General features: G+C 44.9%; 1 protein-coding gene across 8 annotated transcripts in view; it reads right to left on the bottom strand.

Moving 5' to 3' along the window:
• The window catches only part of WDR60 (WD repeat domain 60), a 100,859-nt gene that overhangs the window by 5,306 nt on the left and 71,231 nt on the right, over nucleotides 1-24,322 (bottom strand). For all 8 annotated transcript variants that reach the window (XM_030826357.1, XM_030826358.1, XM_030826354.1 and 5 more), the window contains 8 exons: nucleotides 23,475-23,647; nucleotides 22,296-22,458; nucleotides 19,560-19,673; nucleotides 19,401-19,462; nucleotides 18,821-18,872; nucleotides 15,432-15,492; nucleotides 11,522-11,621; nucleotides 11,200-11,331 (listed from right to left, as the gene is read on the bottom strand). In XM_030826357.1, coding sequence (XP_030682217.1) covers nucleotides 11,200-11,331; nucleotides 11,522-11,621; nucleotides 15,432-15,492; nucleotides 18,821-18,872; nucleotides 19,401-19,462; nucleotides 19,560-19,673; nucleotides 22,296-22,458; nucleotides 23,475-23,647 — 857 coding nt within the window. The remainder of the gene's footprint in view (nucleotides 1-11,199; nucleotides 11,332-11,521; nucleotides 11,622-15,431; nucleotides 15,493-18,820; nucleotides 18,873-19,400; nucleotides 19,463-19,559; nucleotides 19,674-22,295; nucleotides 22,459-23,474; nucleotides 23,648-24,322) is intronic.

Below are 24,322 nucleotides of genomic sequence, written 5' to 3'. Positions count from 1 at the left end.
CGGAGGAGGGAGGCTGGAGGGACCGTTTGTTAACCTGGAGTTGGAGACGAGGGTGCAAACTCAGTGTGTGATGCCTGCATACGTGGTTTACGGATAAAAGCGGGTATTCCGTGTGCTGTGTCTCTGAGTGGGCCCACAAGCATGTCAAACACTTCTTACTGCCCAGATCTTGGTTGCTAGTACTTTTCTCCACTCGTAAGAGCCAGAACTCCGGGGAGAAGTGGCTGGTTCAGGGCTCACAGGATGACATCATAAGAATAACGAGTCAGCTCAAAGGACAGCCACCGGCCTAACCCAGAAAATCTGAGCAGCAAAATAAATACTGGTAGCTAAATGATTATGACGTACTGAATAAAGTAAAAAGCAACGTGTCCACAACATGTAATAAATAGACACATACATCCATATACAGAGAAAGGAAAAGTCTCCCCTAACAGTAGAAAGCCAACTAATACATATAGAATTAACGGTGGGCTGGAAAATCACTACTTGCCAATCATCCTAACAATCAATTCAGGCGAGATTCATCCATGGACGCTGAAACTGGTGGTGAAAACCTAAGGAGTTTTGAGACGTTTACGAAGTATCAGCGCATCTCCCCACGAGACACTTTGTCAGTGGGACCATGGTAGTTCCACGTGGTCAGAATTACTGCTATGTGGGACGGTACAAATTGGCGTCACGGGTCTCGTCTCCTAAGGACACACGCATCACCCTGAGCTACTCTAGCTGAGCATGAAAAAGCTGCGTCTGACTGTGACTGACCAAAACCTCAGACAAGCTCAGGCTCAGGGACATTCTACAAAGTAACTGGCCTGTGCCCTTCAAAAATGTCAAGGTCATGAAAGACGGAGGAACTCAGTCTTTGACATCTAGATCAAGGGAGTTTGAAGAGACAAACCACTGAATGAGACACATGTCCTGGGACATGATTTTTCTTACAAAAGACATTATCAGACAATCCACGCCATCTCCCTCCATCCACAGATTCGATAGCAGCAGCTTTGTACCAGTGTGCACTCCCTGGTGACTGTGACTACAGTAGCTATGTGGGGATGTTCCTGCTTTTAGGAAACACACGCTGAACTGTTTAGGGATGGAGTATCGTGTCTGCAACTTCCCCTTGGAAATACGCAAATGCCCAGAGAGGAGGAAGCCCACGTGGTACAGCAGAGGGTGCGCAGGAAGCCTTTGAACTGCTCGTGTAACTTCTGCGTAAGCCTGAAATTATGTCAAAATAAAAGTTTTTTTAAAAAGATCCATTCAGGCTGGGCGCGGTGGCTCACACCTGTAATTCCAGCATTTTGGGAGGCTGAGGCAGGCGGACCACAATGTCAGCCTGGCCACTGTGGTGAAACCCCATCTCTACTGAAAATACAAAAATTAGCTGGGCATGGTGGCTCACGCCTGTAATCCCAGCTACTTGGGAGGCTGAGGCAGAAGAATCGCTTGAACCAGGGAGTCGGAGGTTGCAGTGAGTCGAGATCGCACCACTGCACTCCAGCCTGGGCGACAGAGCAAGACTCCGTCTCAAAAAAAAAAAAAAAAAAAAAAAGTCCATCCAATAACCACATGAAATGATTTTTACATGTGGGCAGATAAGACTTTCAGAAAGCAGAAGTTCTATTTTTTCAGAAAGCTGAGGTGCATGCGGGCGACCCAGTGCCTCCAGTGTGTGAGTGGAGGTCCTCTTGGGAGGGTGTAGAAACAGGCCAGGGCAGAACCTTCCAGAGGCCAGCCCAGTCACCTCCGGAGGCCTCCTGCACCTCTGGACTCAGGAACACCAGGATACACGAGTCCTTTGGAAACATCATTCTTTCATGCATCTTCACAAAACACAGGATTTACTGATAATGTGTATGCTTTTGTCACAGAGGCAGGGTCTGGACCACATAGATTGCTATCCAATAGAAATATAACGGGAACCACAAATAGGAACCACATATGTAATTTAAAATTCTCATTAGCCAGGTGTGGTGGCAGGCACCTGTAATCCTAGCTACTCAAGAGGCTGAGGCAGGAGAATCACTTGAACCCGGGAGGCGGAGGTTGCAGTGAGCTGAGATCATGCCACTGAGTGGGTGACAGAGGAAGACCCTGTCTCAAAAGTTACAAAAAAAAAAAAAAAAGCTGGGCATGGTGGCATGCACTTGTAGTCCCAGCTGCCCAGAAGGCTAAGGCGGGAGGGTGGGAGGATTGCTTAAGCCTGGGAGACTGAGGCTGTAGTGAGCTATGATCACGCCACTGCACTTCCAACCTGGGCAACAGAGCAAGACCCTGTCTCTAAAAATTAAAAAAAATAAAAAGGTAAAATGTTACTTCAAAATGCAATCAACAACAAAATTATTGTTTTTTATTGAGATAAAAATATAAATCAGTAATTTACCATCTTTACAGTTTTAAGTGCACAGTTTGGGGGTAATAAATACATTTATATACTTAGTTTTCTTTTCATCCACACTGGCTCCCTGCTTTCCCGGCTTCTGGTAGCCACCATGCCACACTCTGTCTTCATGAGATCCACTGTTTCAGCTGCTGTGTATGAGTGAAAACGTGGTATTTATCTTTCTGCGCCTTATTTAATTTCACATAATGGCCTCTGGCTCCATCCGCATTGCTGCAAATGACAGGGGTTTGTTCTTTTTTATGCCTGAGTAATACTCCATTGTGTATATACCACGTTTTCCTTATCCACACATCCACTGATGGGCACTTGGTTGACTCCATATCTTGGCTATTGTGAATAGTGCCACAGTAAACGTAAGAGTGCAGATATCTCTTTGATATATTTATTTTCATTCTGTGGACATACCCAGTAGTGGAATTCCCGGATCATACGGTGGTTCTATTTTTAGTTTTTTGAGGAACCTCCGTACTGTTTTTCGTAATGGCTGTACTAATTTACGTTCCCAGCAGCAGCGTACAAGGGCTCCCTGTCTTTTTGATATGAGCCAGGTTAACTGCAGTGAGGTGATGTCATGTTGTGGTTTTGACTTGCCTTCCTGTGATTAGCGATGTGAAGCATTTACTCATATTCCTGTTGACCATGTGTGTGTCTTCTTTTGGGAAATGTCTGTTCAGATCTTTTGCCCATCTTAAAATCAGATTTTTTTTGCTATTATTTGAGCTCCTTATATATTCTGGTTATGAATCCCTTGTCAGATAAAGAATTTGCAAATATTTTTGTTTCCTTTGCTGTTCAAAAGCCTTTTAGCATGATGTAATCTCAACTGTCTACTTTTGCCTCCAACTTTGTTCTTTTTGCTGAGGATTGCTTTGGCTATTCAGGATCTTTATTGATTCCATATACATATTAGGGCTTTTTTTTCTATTTTTGTGAAGAATCTCATTGATATTTTGATAAGGATTGCATTGACTCTGTAAATTGCTTTGGTCAGCACTGTCATTTTAACAATATGAATTCTTCCAATCCATGAGCATGCAATGTCTTCCCATTTTTTGTGTCCTCTTCTATTTCTTTCATCAGAGTTTTAGTTTTCCTTGTATAGATCTTTCAAATCTTTGGTTAGATTGATTCCTAAGTATTTTACATTTTTGTAGCTACTGTAAAGGAGACTGCTTTCTTGATTTCTTTTTCAGATTGTTTGCTGTTGGCATATATACATGCTACTTATCTTTGTATATTGATTTTGTACCCTGCAACTTTACTGAATTCATGCTTCAGTTCTAAGAGTTTTTTTGGTGGAGTGTAGGTTTTTCTAGAAAAGGTCATGCTGTCTGCAAACAAGGCTAATCTGACTTCTTCCTTTCCAGTTTGGATGCTTTTTATTTCCTTCTCTTGCCTAACTGCTCTGGCCAGGACTTCCAGTACTTTATGGAATAAGAGTGGTAAAAGTGGGCACCATTGTCTTGTTGCAGCCTTTAGAGGAAAGGCTTACAATTCTTTTCCACTCAGTATGATGTTAGCCACAGGTCTGTCATAAACAGCCTTTATTATTAATATTTTGAGATATGTTCCTTCTACGTCCATTTTGATGAGGGCTTTTATCATAAAGGGATGCTGACTGTTACCAAATGCTTTTTCAGCATCTATTGAAATGATGATATGCTTTTTGTTCTTGATTTTGTTAGCGTGATGTCTCATATTTATTGATTTGCATATTTGGAACCATCTTTGCATCCCTGGGATGAATCCCATTTGATCATGGTGAATGGATCTTTTTAACGTCTTGCTGCATTTGATTTGCTAGTATTTTGTTGAGGATTTTTGCATCTGTGCTCATCAGGGATATTGGCCTGTAGTTTTCATTTTCTGTTGTGTCCTTGTCTGGTTTTGGCATCAGGGTAATGCTGGCCTTGTAGAACGTTTCCCTTTTTTTGAAGAGTTTGAGAAACATTGGTATTAGTTCTTTAACTGTTTGGTAGGATTCAGCAGTGAGGCCATCAGGTCCTGGGCTTTTCCTGATGGGAGACTTTTTATTACAGCCTCAATCTAATTACTCATTATTGATTTACTGAAGTTTTCTGTTTCTTCATGGTTCAATGTTGGTAGGTTGCATGTGTCCAAGAATTTGTCCATTTCTTCCAGGTTTTCCAATTTGTTGGCTTATAGCTGTTCATAATAGTCTCTAATGATTATTTGTATTTCTGAGGGCTGAGTTGTTGTATCTCCTCTTTGGTTTCTGATTTTACTTGGGTCTTCTTTTTTCTTAGTTATTCTAGCTAAAAGTTTGTCGATTTTGCTTATCTTTCAAAACCCAACTTTTCATTTCATTGATCTTCTACAATTTCTTTGTCTCAATTTATTTATTTCTGCTCTGAACTTTACTATTTCTTTCCTTCCACTAATTTTGAGTTTGTTTTATTCTTGCTTTTCTCCTTCCTTGAGATGCATTGTTACATTGTTTATTTGAAGTCTTTCTACTTTTTTGGATGTAGGCATTTATTACTATAAACTTCTTAGTATTGCTTTTGCCATATCCCATAGATTCTGATATGCTGCATTTCCATTTTCACTTGTTTCAATAAATTTTTAAATTTCCTTAATTTCTTAATTGACACACTGGACATTCAGGAAGATGTTTAATTTCCATGTGTTTGTGTATTTTCCAGGTTCCTCCTGTTATTGATCTCTAGTTTTATTCCATGGTAATCACAAGATACTCAACATGATTTCTATTCTTCTGAATTTGTACAGACTTGTTTGGGGCCTAAGATATGGTGCATTCTGGATGATGTCTCATGTGCTAGTGTAAAGAATGGGAGCAGTTGAGAGAAATATTCTGTAAATGTTAGGCCTATTTGGTCTAGTGCAGGGGTCCCCAACCTCTGGGCCACGGCCTATTACGAACAGGGCCGCACAGCAAGAGGTGAGCAGCAGGCGAGTGAGCATTACCACCTGAGCCCCACCTCCTGTCAGATCAGCGGCAGCACTAGATTCTCACACGAGCATGAACCCTATTGTGAACTGTGTATGCGAGCGATCTAGACTGCAGTCTCCTTATGAGAATCTAATGCCTGATGATCTGAGGTGGAACAATTTCAACCTGAAACTGTCCCCCAAACCCCTGGTTCTGGGGAAAAATGTCTTCCACAAAAACCAGTCCCTGGTGCCAAAAAGATTGGTGACCACTGGTCTAGTGTGTAGTTTAACTCTGATGTTTCTTTGTTGACTTTCTGTCTGGGTAATCTGTCCATTACTGAGAGTGGGGTGCTGAAGTACCCTACTATTATTGCATTACAGTCTATTTCTGTTTTAGATCTATTAATCTTTGCTTTCTATAGACTTGGGAGCTGTGGTGTTGGGTCCGTAGATACTTGTAACTGTTATATCCTCTTACTGAATTGACCCTTATATCATTATATAGTAAATTGGCCCATTATCATTATATATAGACCCCTCTTTGTCATTTTTTAGTCTTTGATTTGTAGTCTAATTTATCTGATATAAGTATAGCCACTCTTGCTCTTCTTTGCTTTCTAGTTGTATGGAATATCTTTTTCCACCCTTTCACTTTTAGTATGAGTGTGTCTTTATAGGTGAAGTGTTTCTTGAAGGCAGCATACAGTTGGATCTTGTTTCTTTATCCATTCAGCCATTCTATGCCTTTTAATTGGAGAATTGAGAGCATTTACATTCAGTGATATTATGGCTAAGTGAGAACATTCTACTGCCATTTTGTTGCTTGATTTCTGCTTAAGACTCCTCTCTTTCTTTGTTCCTTTCTGCCTGTCTTCCTTCTCTCTGCTAGTATGTTCTAATTTGTTGCTTTTTGTTTTGAATGAAGCTATTGTAGGTTTTTGTATTGTGATTATTTACTTATTTATTGAGACGGGATCTCATTCTGTGAACCAGACTGAAGTGCAGTAGCAAGATCACAGCTCACTGCAGCTTCGACTTCCCAGGCTCAATCAACCTTCCCTCGTCAGCCTCCCAAGTAGCTAGCTAGCTGGGACTACAGGTGGGCATGGGCACCACTGTACCCAGCTGATTGGTTTTTTTGTTTGTTTGTTTGGGTTTTTTTGTAGAGATGAGGTCTCACTATGTTGCCCAAGCTGCTCTCTAACTCCAAGACTCATGCAATCTTCCCACCTCAGGCTCCCAAAGTGCTGGGATTATAGGCATAAGCCCCAGCACCCAGCCCTAAAACAAGTTATTTTAAAGAAATAACAACTTATCTTAGAATACAAATAAAGAAATAAAAACAAAGGAAAGAAAACACCAAACAAAAAATTCTACACTTTAACCCTCTCACATTTTGACTTTCAGTTGTCTCAATTTATACATTTTTAAAGTATTTATATCTTAAGAAGTTGCTATAGCTATTATCGTTTTTAATAGGTCTTTTGGGCTTCATAGTAGAGTTATGAGCATATTGTACAAATACAGTAACACAGTATTCTGGGTTTGTCCATGTATTTAATTACATGAATGGGTTTTATACCTTGATAAGTTTTTTGTTTGTTTTTGCATGTTAGTATTTTTTTTTTCTTTCAGGTTGAAGAACTCCCTTTAGCAATTCTTTTTGTTGTCATTATTGTTGTTGAGACGGAGTTTCACTCTGTCACCCAGACTGGAGTGCAGTGGTGCAATCTCAGCTCACTGCAACCTCTGCCTCCCATGTTCAAGTGATTCTCCTGCCTTAGCTTCCTGAGTAGCTGGGATTACAGGTGCCCGCCACCACATCTGGCTAATTTTTATATTTTTAGTAGAGACATATTTCATCATGTTGGCCAGGCTGGTCTCGGAACTCCTGACCTCAAGTGATCCACCCACTTGGACCTTCAAAGTGCTGCGATTACAGGCGTGAGGGCCACCATGCCCAGGCTCCCTTTAGCATTTCTTGCAAGATGGGTCTGAGGATGGTGAACTCTCTCAGCTTTTGTACATCTGGGAAAGACTTTAACCCTCCCTCATATTTGAATGACAGTTTTGCTGGATATAGTATTCTTGGATGGCAGTGTTTTTCCTTTAGCACTTTGAAAATGTCACTCTACTCCCTCCTGGCCTGTATGGTTTCCACTGAGATGTCTGTTGCCAGATGAACTAGAACTCCTTTATATGTTATTTGCTTCTTATCTCTCACTGCTTTTAGAATCTTCTCTTTCTCCTTCCCCTTTGAGAGTCTGATTATTAAATACCTTGGGGTAATCTTATGTGGGTTGAATCTGTTTGATGTTCTCTGACATTCCTATACCCGGATATTGATCTCCTTATGAAGTTTGGAAAGTTTTCTGTTATCATTTCTTTGAATACATTTTCTAACCCTTGTTAGCTCCCTCTTGAATACTAGTAATTCTTAGATTTGGTCTTTTGTGGTTATTTTCTGTCTTGTAGGTAGTCTTTATTCCTTTTTGTTCTTTTTTCTCCTCTGATTATATATTTCCTTTCTTTTTTCTTTTTAGAAACAGCACTTGCTCTGTCACCCAGGCTGGAGGGCAATGGCACAATCAGGGCTCACTGCACCCTTGGCCTTCCAGGCTCAAGTGATCCTACTGCCTCAGCCTCCATTTGCCTCTACATGCCACCATTCTTGGCAAATTTTTAAATTTTTTTGTAGAGATAGGGTCTCCTTATGTCGCTCAAGCTGGCCCAAGAGATCCTCCTGCCTTGGTCTCCCAAATGCTGGGATTACAGGCATGGGCCACAGCACCCAGCCTTGATTGTATATTTCTTTTTTTTTTTTGAGACAGTCTTGCCCTGTCGCCCAGGCTGGAGTGCCCACCATCTCGGCTCACTGCAAGCTCTGCCTCCTGGGTTCACGCCATTCTCCTGCCTCAGCCTCCCGAGTAGCTGGGACTAGAGGCGCCCGCCACCATGTCCGGCTACTTTTTGGATTTTTAGTAGAGACAGGGTTTCACCGTGTTAGCCAGGATGGTCTCCATCTCCTGACCTTGTGATCCACCCGCCTCGGCCTCCCAAAGTGCTGGGATTACAGGCGTGAGCCACCGCGCCCAGCCTTGTGTATTTTCTAATAGCCTGTTTTGAGCTCACCTATTCATTCCTCTACTTGATCCACTCTGCTGCTGAGAGCCTATAATGAATTTCTTCAGTCCAGCAAGTATGTTTCTCAGTTCTAAGATTTCTGTTTGATTTTTTAAATTATTTCAATCTTTTTGTTAAATTTCTCTGATAAATTTCTGAACTGCTTTTCTGTGTTGTCTTGGAGATTACAGAGTTTCCTTAAAATTGCTCTTCTGAATTCTTGGTCAGAGAGCTCACAAATCACTGCCTCATTAGGTCAGTCACTGGATTTTTGCTTTGTCCTTTTGGGGAGATCATGGTTCCCTGTTTGCTGCTGTTTCTTGTTGGTGTATGTCTGTGTCTTTGCATTGCAGGATTAGTTATTTATTCCAGTTTTCTCTGTCCAGCTTGTTTTGGTTTTTATTGAATATATTTACTTAGCAAATCTTCACTGCTAGGTTGCTGCCTCCTTTTCAGCTATAGGTGTCACCTTAAGACGAGGTTCACTTTGGCTGTATTTAGTGATTGAGGGAGGCCTGTCCCAAATGAGGGAAGTCTCAAAGGGTTTGTCCTGACAGTGTCAGGGTTCGTGTTCAGAAGATCTGTGGAACAAACCTCCTGGAGCATGGTGCTGTGAGCGGCCACTCTGACGGAGTGCCTCCTTTGGCTGAGGTGCAGAGTTCCCAGGGCTGCGGACAGTAGTCCTCCCTCCCAGCTTTGTTTCTGGGTGTCCTCAGGTGTATTTCTTCCTTCAGGCACTCGCGATGCTCCCCACGGGCTGAGGCAGGGACAGGGCACCCAAGAAAGTAGAGAAACTGGTTGTCCACCTCAATTTTACTTTCACAAACCATGAGTTAAGGGAAGATTTTCCATGCACTTGGTGCCAGGCCAAATAAGGGGGAAGGGACGTTGTGGATATGGAAGCCCAGTTCTCCCATCTGCTTGGAGCTTTTCTACTCTCTGTGGCCCCAGAAACTGTCTTATCTTCACACTTGAGTTCTAAGTTCTTACTGGTGAAGATCTTGGTGCTATGTATTTGGTTTTGGTTTTTTGTGGGGAGAGAAGCCATAAAAAGCTCAAGAGCTCCACACTGGAAATTGCCAACAACAAAATTATTAATGAGACTTTTTTTTGTTTTTGTTTTGAGACGGAGTTTTGCTTTTGTTGCCCAGGCTGGAGTGCAATGGCACTATCTCGGCTCACCACAACCTCTGACTCCTGGGTTAAAGCGATTCTCCTGCCTCAGCCTCCCAAGTAGCTAGGATTACAGGCGTGCACCACCATGCCAGGCTAATTTTGTGTTTTTAGTAGAGACAGGGTTTTGCCACGTTGGCCAGGATGGTTTTGAACCCTTACCTCAGGTGATCCACCTGCCTGGGATGCCCAAAGTGCTGGGATTTGGGCCACCGTGCCTGCATAACTTTGTATTTTTAGTAGAGATGGGGCTTCTCCATGTTGGTCAGGCTGGTCTTGAACACCCGATCTCAGGTGATCTGCCCGCCTCAGCCTCCCAAAGTGTTGGGATTACAGGCATGAGCCACCGCGCCCGGCCTAATGTGACATTTTACATTCTTTTATTCACACTAATTCTTCAAAATTTGATGTGTATTTCACACCTCCAGCACATCCCAGCCTTGCCTGGCCACATTCCAGGATCTCAACAGCCACAGGGGGACATTACTTAGTAGCTCAAATGTAGTCTTTGGAAATACAAAGATACATGAAATACCATCTCTGCCCTCAGCAACCTTAGTTTATGTGACTGACATAAACATAATTTATAATGTTTTAGGTACTATAAGAGTAGTGTGAATAAATAACAATCTTTCCCCTCAATCTCAAGTACAGGGAAATTTGTAAACACTAGTGAGAGAAGGGGATATCTGAGTTATAATTTAATGCCTTGACTGTCATATTTAACTATCACATTTAATCATGTATAAAGTTGTTTAATATTCTGCCTTCTGTCCTATCTTACCCCAACCAACCCATAAACTGACCTTGGAGTCTACAGGACAATTGTGACTAGGGTGAGCTGGGCTGGCACCAGGCCCTGGAGGGGAAGACAGCAAGCAGCTCGCACCCACACACACGTTTCCTGCAGCATGAGTGCAGCGCGGGGACTGCTGCCTGCCCGACGGCCATCCCTGGACTTTCAGGTTAAAGACTCTGAACGTTAATTTCTATTGTGTTAAACAGTAAAAGAACACAGGCAAAAATTCTCACACTAAGAATTTCTTCACATTTTTGGCTGTATCATAGGTTTGGTATTTCATATTCTTCTGTTAAATTCTAACTAGTTTGTAATTGAACCAAGTATTACTTGAGAGTTTAATTTCTACACAGGTTTTGTTTTTAAAATTTGTTATTAATTTCATGTTTCTCCTTTTTAAACCACTGACACCCCATAAATGATCAATTTGTAGTCTAGTAAATGATCAACTTTTAAAATTTTCCAATGGATCACTGCAAGTGTTATGCTGCCCAAATAGGCAAAGAGTATCACTAACAAGAACTGGTAAGCCTAGGCAACACAGGGAGACCTCGTCTCTACAAAAAAAATACATTTTTTTAAATTAGCCAGGTGTAGTGGCATGCACCTGTGGTCCCGGCTACTCGGGAGGCTGAGGTGGGAGGGTCATTTGAGCCCAGGAGTTCAAGGCTGCAGTGAGCTACGACAACATCACTGCACTCCAGCCTGGGTGACACAGCAAGACCCTGTCTCAAAAAAGAAAAAGAGAAAAATTGGTGCTTTAAAAAACGAACTTTCTTACCAAAAATATTGGTTCTCCAAATGGTGAAAAATCAATGACATTAACTTTTACTGGTCTTATACCACGTTGCTGAGGTTTGAATAGTTTGGGAGCCACTCTCAAATCTTGTCTTGTGCCATGGCTTATGAGACCCTGTGAAGAACAAGCCCAAGAGTGACTGAAGAAGTGCATTAGACACAAGGTTGGAAACAGCTACTGTTTCTCAAACAAATTAAACTTTATAAAAGAAAAGAGTAAGTTAATCCTAAATCAAGATATTTATCAGGTAAGTCAGGAAAACAAGGAGAATGAGTAATATGATTAAATTTAAAATACTACTCACCATGTCTGTGCCAACAATAAAGTGATTAGGATCTGAAGGCAGAAATTTAACATTCAGTGTTTGTGTAGTGCCCCAAAATTCATTACCTTTATGGGAAAGACTGAAAAAATAAAGTAACAAAGATGAACAGATGGACTGTTTCCAACCTTAAGAATAATGATGGTATTAACAATGATTTGCACTACAATACATCGATGTATAACAGGCCATGTCACATTCCTCTGTGGGTTTAGCCACTCTTTGTTTCCATTTTCTTCTGCTACTACACTCTTGATAATTTTTTCAGAATTTTCCTTCTGTTCACTAATTCTTCCTTCAGCTACATCTAATCTGCTATGTAACCATTCACTTGGTTATAAATTTCAGAGAAGTTTCATTTCTAGAAATGTCTTTTAGATTGTACAACTGTCTCAAGTTCTACTTGAGTGACTCCTACTTTTTGCACCAAGGTAGACTGTTTCTTCATGCTTGTAGTTGCGAACTCATCTGCAGCAGACTGCTTCTCATAAGAATCCTGTGAGCCCCCATTTAGAAACATACCTTTACCCACCAGGTGGTTTTGCGTCTACTTTAACTATGAACCCACTGAGGCCACTGGTCTAGAACTGTGATGTTAATGTCTCAGCTTGTAGGTTCCCACACAGCCACTCAGCTTAGAATTTCAAGCTCTTCCAAGCTCCTCTGTCTTCCCTTGGCTGTGGTGAGGCTTTCTGAATTTCCCTATCACTGCAGGAGCAGTGAGTTCCAGAGTCCTGTGCAGGGGTCTCAGTTCTACCTCCTTGCCTCAGGCAAACCCAATGCATCACCTGGTTCTGCATGGGGCTCAAACCCCAGAGACAGCTCAGAGGGTCTGAGATAGCCTGGGCTTCACACCCAGCCTCCAAGCCATCACACAGCAGCTCAAAAGCTTGTGACACTAACTTTAAGCTCTCTCCTGTTTATGGGATTTGGAGATTTTCCTTTCCTTTTAAAAACTATACTTAGTTTTATTTTTTCCTTTATATGGCCTATGTATTTGTAACAGATGCCAACAGTTGCTCCATCTGCCATACCCACATCATCAAAGTCAGCATGTGGCCATGCTATCAGCCTCCTTTCCAATTTTCTCTTTCCATCCACATTCAGGACTACAAACGCCACCTCTTGGTTGATGACTCTCAAATCCTTACCTCCATCTGGGGTTTCTGCTATGGAGGCCCCTGGCTCCTGGGCATCTCCACGGGTACCACAAGCTCAGCCTGTCCTCACTGGAACACCCTGGGCTGCTCCCAACCCTCCCCGCTCCTATCCTCACCTGGTGAGTGGTGCCCAGTCACCAACCAGACATGCTGGTGGAGGCAGAGGCCAACCTAGGCTCCTCCCTCCCACTGCTCCTATAATCGATGAGCTGCTGGGTTTTTTAAGTTCTACCCCTTCAGCCTGTGTCCAGCCCTCTGTACCTGTGATTGCTGCCTTTGTTCAGATCCTGGTCATTCATGTCAGTCACTCCAGAGGCCTCCTAACTGCTCTCCCTGACTCCAGCCTCCCTTCCTCTGTTCCCACCTTATGCCGCTGCCACACTGACCCATCTACATCACAGACAAGACGCGTTGCTCCTCGGCTCAACATCCTGCAATGGCTCGTGACCACCTTTACGCTAATGTCCACACCCTTTAGCACAGCAGACAGACTCGTTAGGGCCTGACTCACCTGTCTCCCTCAACATCAGACCCACTGACAGCTCCAAATGTGCCTCTGGGCACCCCCAGGTGCTGCTCCCTCTGACCATCTAACTCCATCTCAAAGGCCTGGCTCAGTCTTTGCCTCCTCAAGATGTCCCCATTGCACTCCACCCCCAAAGCTGCCCCCATCCTTTGAGCTCCCACAAGCCCTGTGCGCATCCTGACAGCACACTTCGTCCTCTGCACGAAGACCCTGACGGACGGGACCTAGCTGCAGGGCTGGTGTAGGCAGGGCTGGACCTGCTTCCCCACCGGCAATGTCCTCCCGGGGACACTCATGCTCAGTGACTGACGGGATGGGGGGGTACAAAGGCCCAGCCACGTGATTCTGGGAGGCCATTCCAGCTCACAACTCCCAGGCCCTGGGGAGTCGGCCGTGGGGCCTGCCTCACAGCTCAGCTCTTCCTCTCGGCCCCATTCTGCCTCCTCCCCACCCTTTCCCAGGCAGTGAGCCCAAGGAACTCCTTAAGAAACATCCTCACTTTGAACTCCACTGCAGAGCCTTCTTCCTGGGAAAGCAGGGAGCCCCCTGCAATCAGATAATGTTTACTCGTCCACCTCCTTCTCGGAGCACCTTGACAGAGGATGCTCCCCCCTAGCGCTACAACGCCTGGCACGTAGAATAAGCTTAACGTGGTTGGTTGAGCAAAGTCTGAGGGAACATTTATCATGCATAGATCTCAGGAAGACACTGCTAGGAGTTTTTGGGTATGAAAAAACCCAAACGGCGGATACATTAGACACTTTCCTTCAAAGAGTGCGTGTGCAGTTAAGTACAGGAGAAGCTCACAGTTAAAGATAAATACAATGCACAGTATAAAGCAATAAGGGCCCTAGCAGAGATAAAAAGTCATAAAGAAACTCAACGGGGGAACTGTAGAGGCTGGAGGGTTCAGGGGCTCACCCAGGAACCATGTATGTTTGGCTCTGCAATACAGTAAATGACTTTTTTAAATATAATTGATTCCCTTTCATAATTAGTTGTAATTACTAATTACAACTGTAGTTGATTTAAAGTCTCCAAGCATGCATGAATTCATTAACACAACCCACAGGTTTTCTGATTAGGAAGAACCAGGCCCAAAAATTTTGACCCCTGAGTGCAGTAAACGACAAGAAAAGATACTTTAGGAAATAAATTAACATAAAACATATAAATACCACAAACAATATTTGTACATTTGTGAAGAATTTTTATGTCATATTAAGTTGTATGAGTAAAAGCAGAAATCTAAATCTCTGAATAAAACTTTTTATCAATGTTTCTGGTTCCTGAAACTTTAAGTTTAACCTCAGGGTTGCATGAAAACTGAAGAATAGTTAAACAAGACCAATTTAAAAGAAAATAACCTCTACTTAATAAGAGACAAGGCTGGGCGTGGTGGCTCACGCCTGTAATCCCAGCACTTTGGGAGGCCGAGGCAGGCGAATCACGAGGTCAGGAGATTGAGACCATCCTGGCTAACACGGTGAAACCCCGTCTCTACTAAAAATACAAAAAATTAGCCGGGCGAGGTGGTGGGCGCCTGTAGTCCCAGCTACGCGGGAGGCTGAGGCAGGAGAATGGCGTGAACCCCGGGGGGCGGAGCCTGCAGTGAGCCGAGATTGCACCACTGCACTCCAGCCTGGGTGAAAGGGTAAGACCCCATCTCAAAAAAAAAAAAAAAAGAGACAAAATGTTAGCTCTACACCTGGAAGCTGCATTTATTACATTCACTCATTAATAACAGACTAACACGGCCGGGCGTGGGGGCTCACACCTGTAATCCCAGCACTTTGGGAGGCCGAGGCGGGTGGATCACCTGAGATCAGGTGTTCGAGACCAGCCTGATCAATATGATGAAACCCCATCTCCACTAAAAATACAAATACAAAAATTAGCTGGGAATGGTGGCAGGCGCCTGTAATCCCAGCTACTCAGGAGGCTGAACAGGAGAATCACTTGAACCAGGGAGGCAGAGTTTGCAGTGAGCCAAGATTGCACCACTGCACTCCAGCCGGGGCAACAAGAGCAAAACTCCGTCTCAAAAAAATAAAAATAATAGACTAAACAAAACAGTAAAAAAACATTGTGAGAAAATGGACTTCTTCATCGCAAAAGCTCACCATTTACCGTATATGCAATTCTCCAGTGTTATTTTCCTTCTAGGCCTTTGTGAGATAGTGAAGCGTTTTCCCTCACATCTTACCTGTCACCCAACTGGATCAGAGCACTATGTACCAGCTTGACCCTCCCTCCAGGCATCAGACCTAAAAACAGATGAAACAAAATCAATGCACCTTTCAATAGAAGCTAAATCAAAATCTAGTTATAGTTGCCTGGAATCATTTTTCATTGCTTAAATATCTTGTTAGGAAATAACATCAAATGCAAATCAATATATAGCATCCCTCCCTTCCTCTGGGTGGGATTCATGTATACTGCCTTAGGAGAAGAATTGAGAATTCACAGTTCCAAGTCTTACGGGAAGAAAGATTGTAGAACCATGATCTGGGAGCCTTTTTATCACTAGATCTGATAAAATAAGGGGGCTAAGCAATCCATACCTGTGTATGAGTGTACATGCACTAAATAAGCCTTAGATCACAGCAGCAAACGCTGTCCTGTGAATGTCCACCGAGGCTCCAACGCCTACAGGAAACTTGCAGGACCTCTCTCTCCACCATCCCAGAGACTCAGAGATCTGCTAGTCTCCCGGCAGAACGCACAGGAGGCAGAGTGGCTCCTCAGCCGAGTGCGTCCAGCCTCACTCTCTGTTCCAGCAGCTTCTCCAGCTTCCTTTTCAAACAACACAGAGCCACGGCTCTGAGGCCTGACTGCTCTTCCTTTCCTTTCCTGAAAGTGTTCATGGCTACAGCACTGGCTCCTCGGCCATCCACTGGTTTTGCCTCCTGTGTCTGCTCCCAATATCACTTTCCCTCTAAGACTATACTACAAGGGGAAAAACTAGAAATCTATGGATATTAAAACCCAAATTCTGGGCAAGGCATTGCCTAAAACTCTGGGGGCAGGTGAATTAAAAGGAGACAGAAATAAGCCCAACCTGCAGCTGGGCAGGGTCCCTGTAGCTGCTGCGTATCTCCTGCCAGTCACAACCACAGTAAAGAAGGGTCAACGCTGCCATTCACAAATGTGAAGCTTCCCAGCACACCCCCCACCTGGTGTCTCGGCTCCCACGCCACTGCCCACAAGCAGCCTTTCTGGCCAGGCCCTCCCACTGGCCCCTACACGCCACCGCCCATGGGCAGCCTTTCTGGCCGGGCCTTCCCACTGGGCCTCCGCTCCAGCAAGTCCACCACATTCGCCCCCTCCCTGGCCGGGGTCTTCGCCCAGGTCTCCTGGCACCTAGGACTGGACCTCGCTTATGCAGAGAACATTTCATAAAAAGATGGTGGCTGACTCCTTCTGAGACTTCAGCTCTCCAACAGCCACTCATCCAGTGCCTACACAAAGAGCTGGCAGCCACCCTGAACAATGGGCTGGTCTGAACGTCCTCCCTTCCTAAAGGCAAGGCTGGAACATGGTTGCAATTTTGGTAAGTGGTTCAGTGAAGAAAAGGTGTTTTTATACAGCAATATTTTAAAATGAAATACTCACCATCCCAGGATATCTTTTTATATGACCATCATGTACTACAAAACATTTGTATGCAAATCCTTTTTATGCAAAATGATTTTGTCTCCATAGCCGGATTATCACCTGACTATGGACAGAAATGATCTCAGTACCATCCGTAACTGCTTGACAAATACCTTGATCACGTAACAAGTTAACGGCACAACCAGCCTCAAGGCAAACTCTCAGGGTCACAAGAGTTCTGGGCATTTGGGGTGGAACCCTGGGTGTGAAGGGGGGTTGGTGCTGAGACCGACTGTGTGGTCTCACCCCATCACTAACCCACCCCATGACCCCTGCCAGGCTCCCTGGCTCTGATGCTCCAGGATTCTAGGGGCAGCCTGGAGTGGACAACACAGAGCAGAACGGCTCCATGAGCAGAGAGGGTGCCGCAGGAAGAACACATTGAGAAACACGGTGACTCCACCTCAAAAGCATTTACCAGTGAAATGAGCACCACGACTGTCTTATTTTTACTGAAGTCAGAATCAACAGTAAACTTGTAAGGGCCACCACAGACGTGTGACTACGGAGCACACAGCATTTGCTCTGAGGGCCAAAGCGCCCTCTTCACTAATCTCAAGAGGTTAGGAACAAAGCTGGTCTCACTCATATTATTTTGCCACATCTACATGGGAAAACACCCCTGATACAAGCAAGGTGAAAGGGGGGTTCATCATTACAAACTGGGTTGTGGGAGGCCAATAAGGTGAGAAAGAAGGTGAGATCAAAACATGGGCTAATCTCAGCCACAGAACACAACAGGACTGAATTACTCCATCACTTCTGAGCCCTTTCTGGAACTGAAAATCCTACTCCATAGCATCAAGAGGAGCCAACTGTGAGAGGTGCTGTTAGCTTTGCTTCAAGTCGCTTCTGCTCTGCCCAGACCCGGGGACTTTTGTCACCCTGGGATCCAGTCTAAGGGCCCTCAGGGGCAGCATCCAGTGTTCCTGATATGCCCTGGGGTTGTAAATCCAAAACTGAAAGGAAGAAGCCCCAAAATGAATGCGTGCTGAAAGACTCAGACACCTGAAATACATAGGAAACAGCTACAGAACACAGCTGTCCTTGACTTGTCTGACAGAACTGAATGGTACTCAGCTGTAAACAGAACTCATTAAACCCTACTAAGATCAAAACATTCACTCAGAGGCTGGACACAGTGGCTCATGTCTGTAATCCCAGCACTTCGGGAGGCCAAGGTGGGTGGATGACCTGAAGTCAGGAGATCAAGACCAGCCTGACCAACATGGTGAAACCCTGTCTCTACTAAAAATATAAAAATTAGCCAGGCGTGTTGGCGAGCACCCGTAATCTCAGCTGCTTGGGAGGCTGAGGCAGGAGAATTGCTTGAACCCAGGAGGCAGAGGTTGCAGTGAGCCAAGATCACACCACTGCACCAGCCTGGGCAACAGAGCAGGACTCTGTCTCAAAAAAAAAAAAAAATTCATTCAGAATATCATTTGATTATTCTAGTAAATTGAGATGCCTGTTCAACAGATGATAAGGTTATATGACATACAACTTTAATTTTCATTTTTCAGGTAGTAATTTATATTTTTCAAAGCAGTTATTGGTATCTTTTTTTTTTTTAAACAGAGAGACAAGGTCTCATTCCATCACCCAGGCTGGAGTGTAGTGGCATGATCACAGCTCACTGCAGCCTTAAACTCCTAGGCTCAAGCAATCCTCCCACCTTAGCCTCCCATGCAGCTGGGACTACAGGTGTGTGTCACCATGCCCAGCCAATTTTTGAATTTTTTTGGAGAGACGCGGTCTTGCTATGTTGCCCAGGCTGGTCTCAAACTCCTGGGCTCAAGCAATCCTCCTGCCTCAGCCTCCCAACGTGCTGAGGCTCCCAGCAGGCGTGAGCCACTGCACCTGGCCGCAGTTATCAGTACTTTTAATCTCTATTCATTTTAGAAAACACTAAAATTAATTTTTTTACTTAATAGTTACCTAAATCACTTATTGAACCTGCGATGTCTGCCTTTGGTAATTCAACAACCACCTAAAAACAGAATATTGAAAATGAATATTGATACATTTTATAATTATGACACAACCTAAGCAAAGCATAGCTCTAATTAAGATGGAGTGCTACATTAGGTACTAAAACATAACTGCTCCAGAAAAAGAGACTGATCGTTAGCCTCAGAACTAACGCTCTACAAGCTGACTCCTTTGCTTTGATCTCCTCGTGTTCTCTTCACTTGATGACTTAATCAACAGTCTTGGTGCATCCTCCAGGACAAGCCAATCCAGCGTCACCTCAGCCCTAACATTTTGTTCCCTTCTCACTTTCATGCCGCATTCCCAAAGCCCTGTGTGAGATTCCTATTCCGCTGTCACGAAAGGGCCCCAAACCTGCCATGTGTGACCTTCTGCATCCCTTCTGCTCAGGACCAGTAAGCCCAGTCTTGCTCTCCGTTTCCCACCATAGCTAACTGGGCCCCGCCCCCTGCACCATTCAGGCGCCACCTCCACCCAGAGCACCTCACTCAGGCCCCGCATGTGCCCGGCCTCGGCCACTACTCACCCACACATTGAGAACCCCACTCTCATCCAAGGAAGCGATGTGGAAGGACAAACCCGACATTTCTGATGAAAACAGAAACAGAAAGAAATGGCTTTAAATAAGGAAACCATATTTCACAACTATTGATTAAGGATGTTAAGAAAGTGAAGAATCACGTACCTTCTTGAGTAGAAAAGGGTGAAAGCACAAAGCTCTGCTTTTTGTGGACGGACGTTGAGATAGGTTCTACTGCTTGAACAGGGCTTTGGTGGTTTACTGAGGTAAGGATTCCATCTGGAGTTCAAAAGCCCACAGCACTCACGTGTAAGTAATAAGTTGCAGAAATGCAGTTAGCATCACACAGGGACAAAAACGAGGTCTGGGTCTGGGTCTCACAGATCCAACTCCCTCCACACATCTTCCCAAAACACCCCAGGACCAACATGGACCACACACGACTGACACAGGACCACGACTTTCACATTCCTAGGACCCAGGGGCCCCAGCCCCTGCTCTCCAGTCTGGAAGGCAGGAAGAAAGCTAAAGCCCACCATCCAAACACAGCATGCCACGCAGCCCAGACGAAAACTCAGACAGAGAAAGTCTCTGCGAGGCCAGATCCTGGGGCCACTCAAGCAACTGAGGGGAAGGAGCTGGGAGGCAGAGGGGGTCGGAGCAGCACGGCCGACGGGAAGGGGGACATGAACAGGAAACGGTGGTGACTTCCACACACACCTCACAACTGCCAGCAAGAGCGAAATCCAGGCGTTTGCAAAACCAAAGGAAAGGCAAACCCACTCCACCTACCACCTCGAGGCACAATGCCCACTAAAAAGATACCTGTTGCCAATCAATAAAGCAAAGCTCACCGACCTAAAATATCCACCTACAGAATGTCTACGAGTAGAAAGAAGCCAAACTCCATAGAAAGCTACTATAAGAAGAAAACAGAAAAAATGTAAATCAAAGCATTTCAGCTGATGAAAATTCTCCCTCCTAAAAACAGGCACAAGGCAGAACACACAAAACTCAGTGTTCCAAATGGAGTCACATCTCCTCAAAGGGCATCTGGAAACATACCAAAACAACAAGCAGGAAAAAACACCGGAATCAGAAATCAAGAACAGAATTAGACCCAAAAAAGCAAGAAATGAAATGAGAATTGGGATTGAACTCAGGAAAAAAACTGAAGAAAACGACAAAGCCATCTCAGAAATTAAGAATAAATTACAGGGTGTCTAAGTGAGAGGACCCAGATGAAGTGCTGACGGCTCGACTGAGGAAAGGGCTGGTCTCCCGGGTGAGAATTTGGTTCCTCTGACTCATGGTCTGAATCAGAAGTTCCACAGCTCCTCGCTACTGAGAGTTTATTTAAAACTTTGTAGGTTTTATTGATAATATTTCAAAGACAAGGCCAGGCGCGGTGGCTTATGCCTGTAATCCCAGCACTTTGGGAGGCCAAGGCGGGCAGATCACCTGAAGTCAGGAGTTCAAGATCAGCCTGACCAACATGGAGAAACCCCGTCTCTACTAAAAATACACAAATTAGCTGAGCATTGGTGGTGGGCACCTATAATCCCAGATACTCAGGAGTCTGAGGCAGGAGAATCGCTTGAACCCAGGAGGCAGAAATTCCAGTGAGCTAAGATCGTGCCACTGTACTCCATCCTGGGCTACAGAGCCAGGCCCCATCTCAAAAAAAAAGAAGGATGCATTTTAATGGAATAATTTATTTGTATGTACAGTCTAGAGGTTTACTGTTTTTGAAAATGATGTTGAATTCAAAAATTTTTTTAGTAATGGCAGCAGCAGTTAGAAAAGGCAAAGATTATTTATTTAAAAGATATCTTTTAAAATAGCATCGCAACCCATAAGTTGCGATAAATTCAAACAGTCTTAACAGTAGTAATATTGTCCCACACAGAGGGGCACAATTCATGGTTGGGGAATTTAAAAAGTGGCTCTCTCACATACAATGTACAGATACACATGTCAAACACAGACAGACACGCAACATATCCATGATAATAAAGCCACACAGAGGGGTGAGTGATGACCTCGGCCTGCACCTTCAGTCCACAGCACCCAGCCGCTACGGGAAGGGGCGGTGCAGGGCGTGGCGTGGGGCGTGAGTGGGGTCCGAGTGCAGGCCCCGCCATGTCGTCAGCGTGACCTTAGATAAACGCTGCATCTTCCTGTGGAGCTGGGATACAGGGCGATCAGGGGAATTAAATGAGACAACGTACACTACGCACTAGGGCGAGTCCCAGAACACAGGAAACACTTACGCCAGGTGCCTACTGTGGTGGCTGGGCATGGCGTGGTATGAATGTCCACCCGAGTCAAGCTGAGGCTCAGGGAGGCCCAGTTGTGCTGGTTCCCGCAGCCCTCAGGGTGACTGGCTTTGCTCGCGCGAGTGTGAGCTATCTTTGCCCTGAAGAACGCACATGCCAAGATGGCTCAAGCTACTTTAAAACTAAAGGTAATTTCACTGGGGATTTTTTAGAATCCACAAATTTAATAAGAAAGGGAATTCGAGGGACTGTTGTGGGGTTGGGGGAGGGGGGAGGGACAGCATTAGGAGATATACCTAATGCTAAATGACGAGTTAATGGGTGCAGGAAATCAACATGGCACATGGATACATATGTAACAAACCTGCACATTGTGCACATGTACCCTAAAACCTAAAGTATAATAATAATTAAAAAAAAAAAAAAAGGGAATTTGAGTCATTCTTGGTCACTGCATAATCATGATTGGAATTGATTTCTGTTTTTTATATTTTGCCCATGGGTCAGACCCTGTCCTCTGGGATAATGTGAATAACTAAATGCAAATCCATGTAAAGCTTTGTTCCTCAAATCTGTGTGGCTTTTCTAGGAGACACACAACTGGCAGGCAGATGACACTGACCGGTGGAAAACGTGGCGGTCCGGAACGTCCAGAAACCATCGCTCAGCTTCACAGAGTGATGCAGCCTTGAGTCTTCTCTCAAATCCCAGATGACAACTGAGCCGTGCACTGTTCCAGCAAACAGTAAAAATGCTTTGAAAGGGCTCAAGCAGCAACATGTGACCTAAAAGACAAATGCACAGAAAGCCGACGACTGAAGAATATGAGAAGCATGCTCACAGAAGCTGCATTTACTGAGTGAGGTGTCTGACCACGTTTCACTTTGCACGGGAGTGCAGGGCACGGTAAGCAGAATGTGGACTCCTGCACAGAAATAAAAGGTGGCTTTGTCAGGTTCCTGAAATGGAAAATAGGGATCAGAAACCCACCCCATAGGCTTGTTATGATCGCAGATGCAAGGTGCTGACACTCGTCTGGTCACACAAAGCCTGCCGGGAGCCTGTCCACTCAGCTCAATCAGCTGAACCTCAAAAGTAGCAGTTCCATCCTGTGCCATTTTATTTACATCTTGTATTACAAAAGTTACAATTTCAAGTTATTCTTCTCTACAGCTTTTCTGGAAATCAATGGGTTTGAGGCCAGGGAATACATAACTAGGAAAATACAAATGCACATTTTCCCAAACATAGAGAGGCAGCCCCGACCCCTCACTGCACAGTCCTCAAGCCTCGGTGCCACCCTCCTGGGCAGTGAATGGGAGGCCTCCAGAAGGGCTCTGAGCGACAGCACACTTCAACGCAGTCTAAGAAACCTCAATGCAGTCTAAGAAACCTCAAGGCAGTCTAAGAAACCTCTAGAACACTCAGGACCGAAACAGTGCAAGACAAAAAAAACAGGCGTCTAGGGCCCCAGAGCTACGCCTAGCATGGTGAGTATTTTCATTGAGCCTACGACAACCTCCATTTCCTAATTCTCAGCTGACCTAAAGGGGTGCTCTGTGAAAATTCTCGTTTGCTCATTTTGAACTACAAATTTCCAGAGTCAAAACAAGCACACCCATGTGTCTCGCTGCATCCACAGCACAGCTGAGGCCAGCTGTGAGAGACAGAGAATGGCCCGTAAGTCCCTACCCACCTCCTGTCCCTGCACCTCTCTCCATGCCTCTCCCCACCTGCACCTTCACGCTCTGTCCACTGCCCATCCTCCCATTAAACGCACAACTCTCCTCCTGAGCTATACCTGGGACTCACATATCAGAACCTTCTGTGGCCCTGAAGGCTGCCAAATATCCCACACACAGAGGACGTATTTGCTGTCCAGCAGAGGCACAAAGGTCTTCTCGGGTAAGTCGTGAACGGAGACCACCATCTGCCTCTGAACTCGGGAGGCGTGCAAAGAGGATACTTTTCGATCTAGGGAGAAGAAAAATATGTTCACATTTTAGTGACCTGCCAGAATCCAAGTTAAATTTAACACACTTCCGAATACTCAAAAAAAAAATTCAGCTTCATGAAGAAACAAACATGGTCCTTTCAAAACCAACATACATGAACACGTAGGTTTTGATGAACGGCCACAGCCTATGCCCCAACACTCTTTCCAAGCTGACCTCACAGTCTGGCTAAAATGTGGTAGCATGCAGCCCAAGACACCCGTGGCTCCACTAGCGACTCCCAGAGAAACCAGCTGCCCACCACAAGCCAGGAGTCGGGATCTCAGAGCTGGGAGGTAAGGGAGTGAGCCTGGCTGCCCCTGTGCTTCAGAACATTGCTAATACACCAGCTGCAGGGAATTCAGCACTGGAACACCACGTGGCACACTGCTCTCCTCAAAGGCTGCGAGCGGCTGAGCGCCGTCCCAGACGCTGCTCCACCTGGCGAGGGACTGCACTCCAAGGCGTTACTGTTGCCACTGCTGGCCGTGCCAGCAGCTCTCACACATCAGCAGAAGATGGAGATGGAGCTCATGAAACAGAAGGATAGGAAGTCCATGACTGGCGACAACTTCAGTCAAAGAACTGGACCGCACCGCTGGCAGGCGCCAAGTCAATGTGGAAAGCAGTACCCAGCCAACCCCAGCCACACACA

The sequence above is a fragment of the Nomascus leucogenys genome, chromosome 13, assembly GCF_006542625.1.
Source record: "Nomascus leucogenys isolate Asia chromosome 13, Asia_NLE_v1, whole genome shotgun sequence".
NCBI classification, from domain to species: Eukaryota; Metazoa; Chordata; class Mammalia; order Primates; family Hylobatidae; genus Nomascus; species Nomascus leucogenys.
This window is presented reverse-complemented; position numbering and strand designations above follow the sequence as displayed.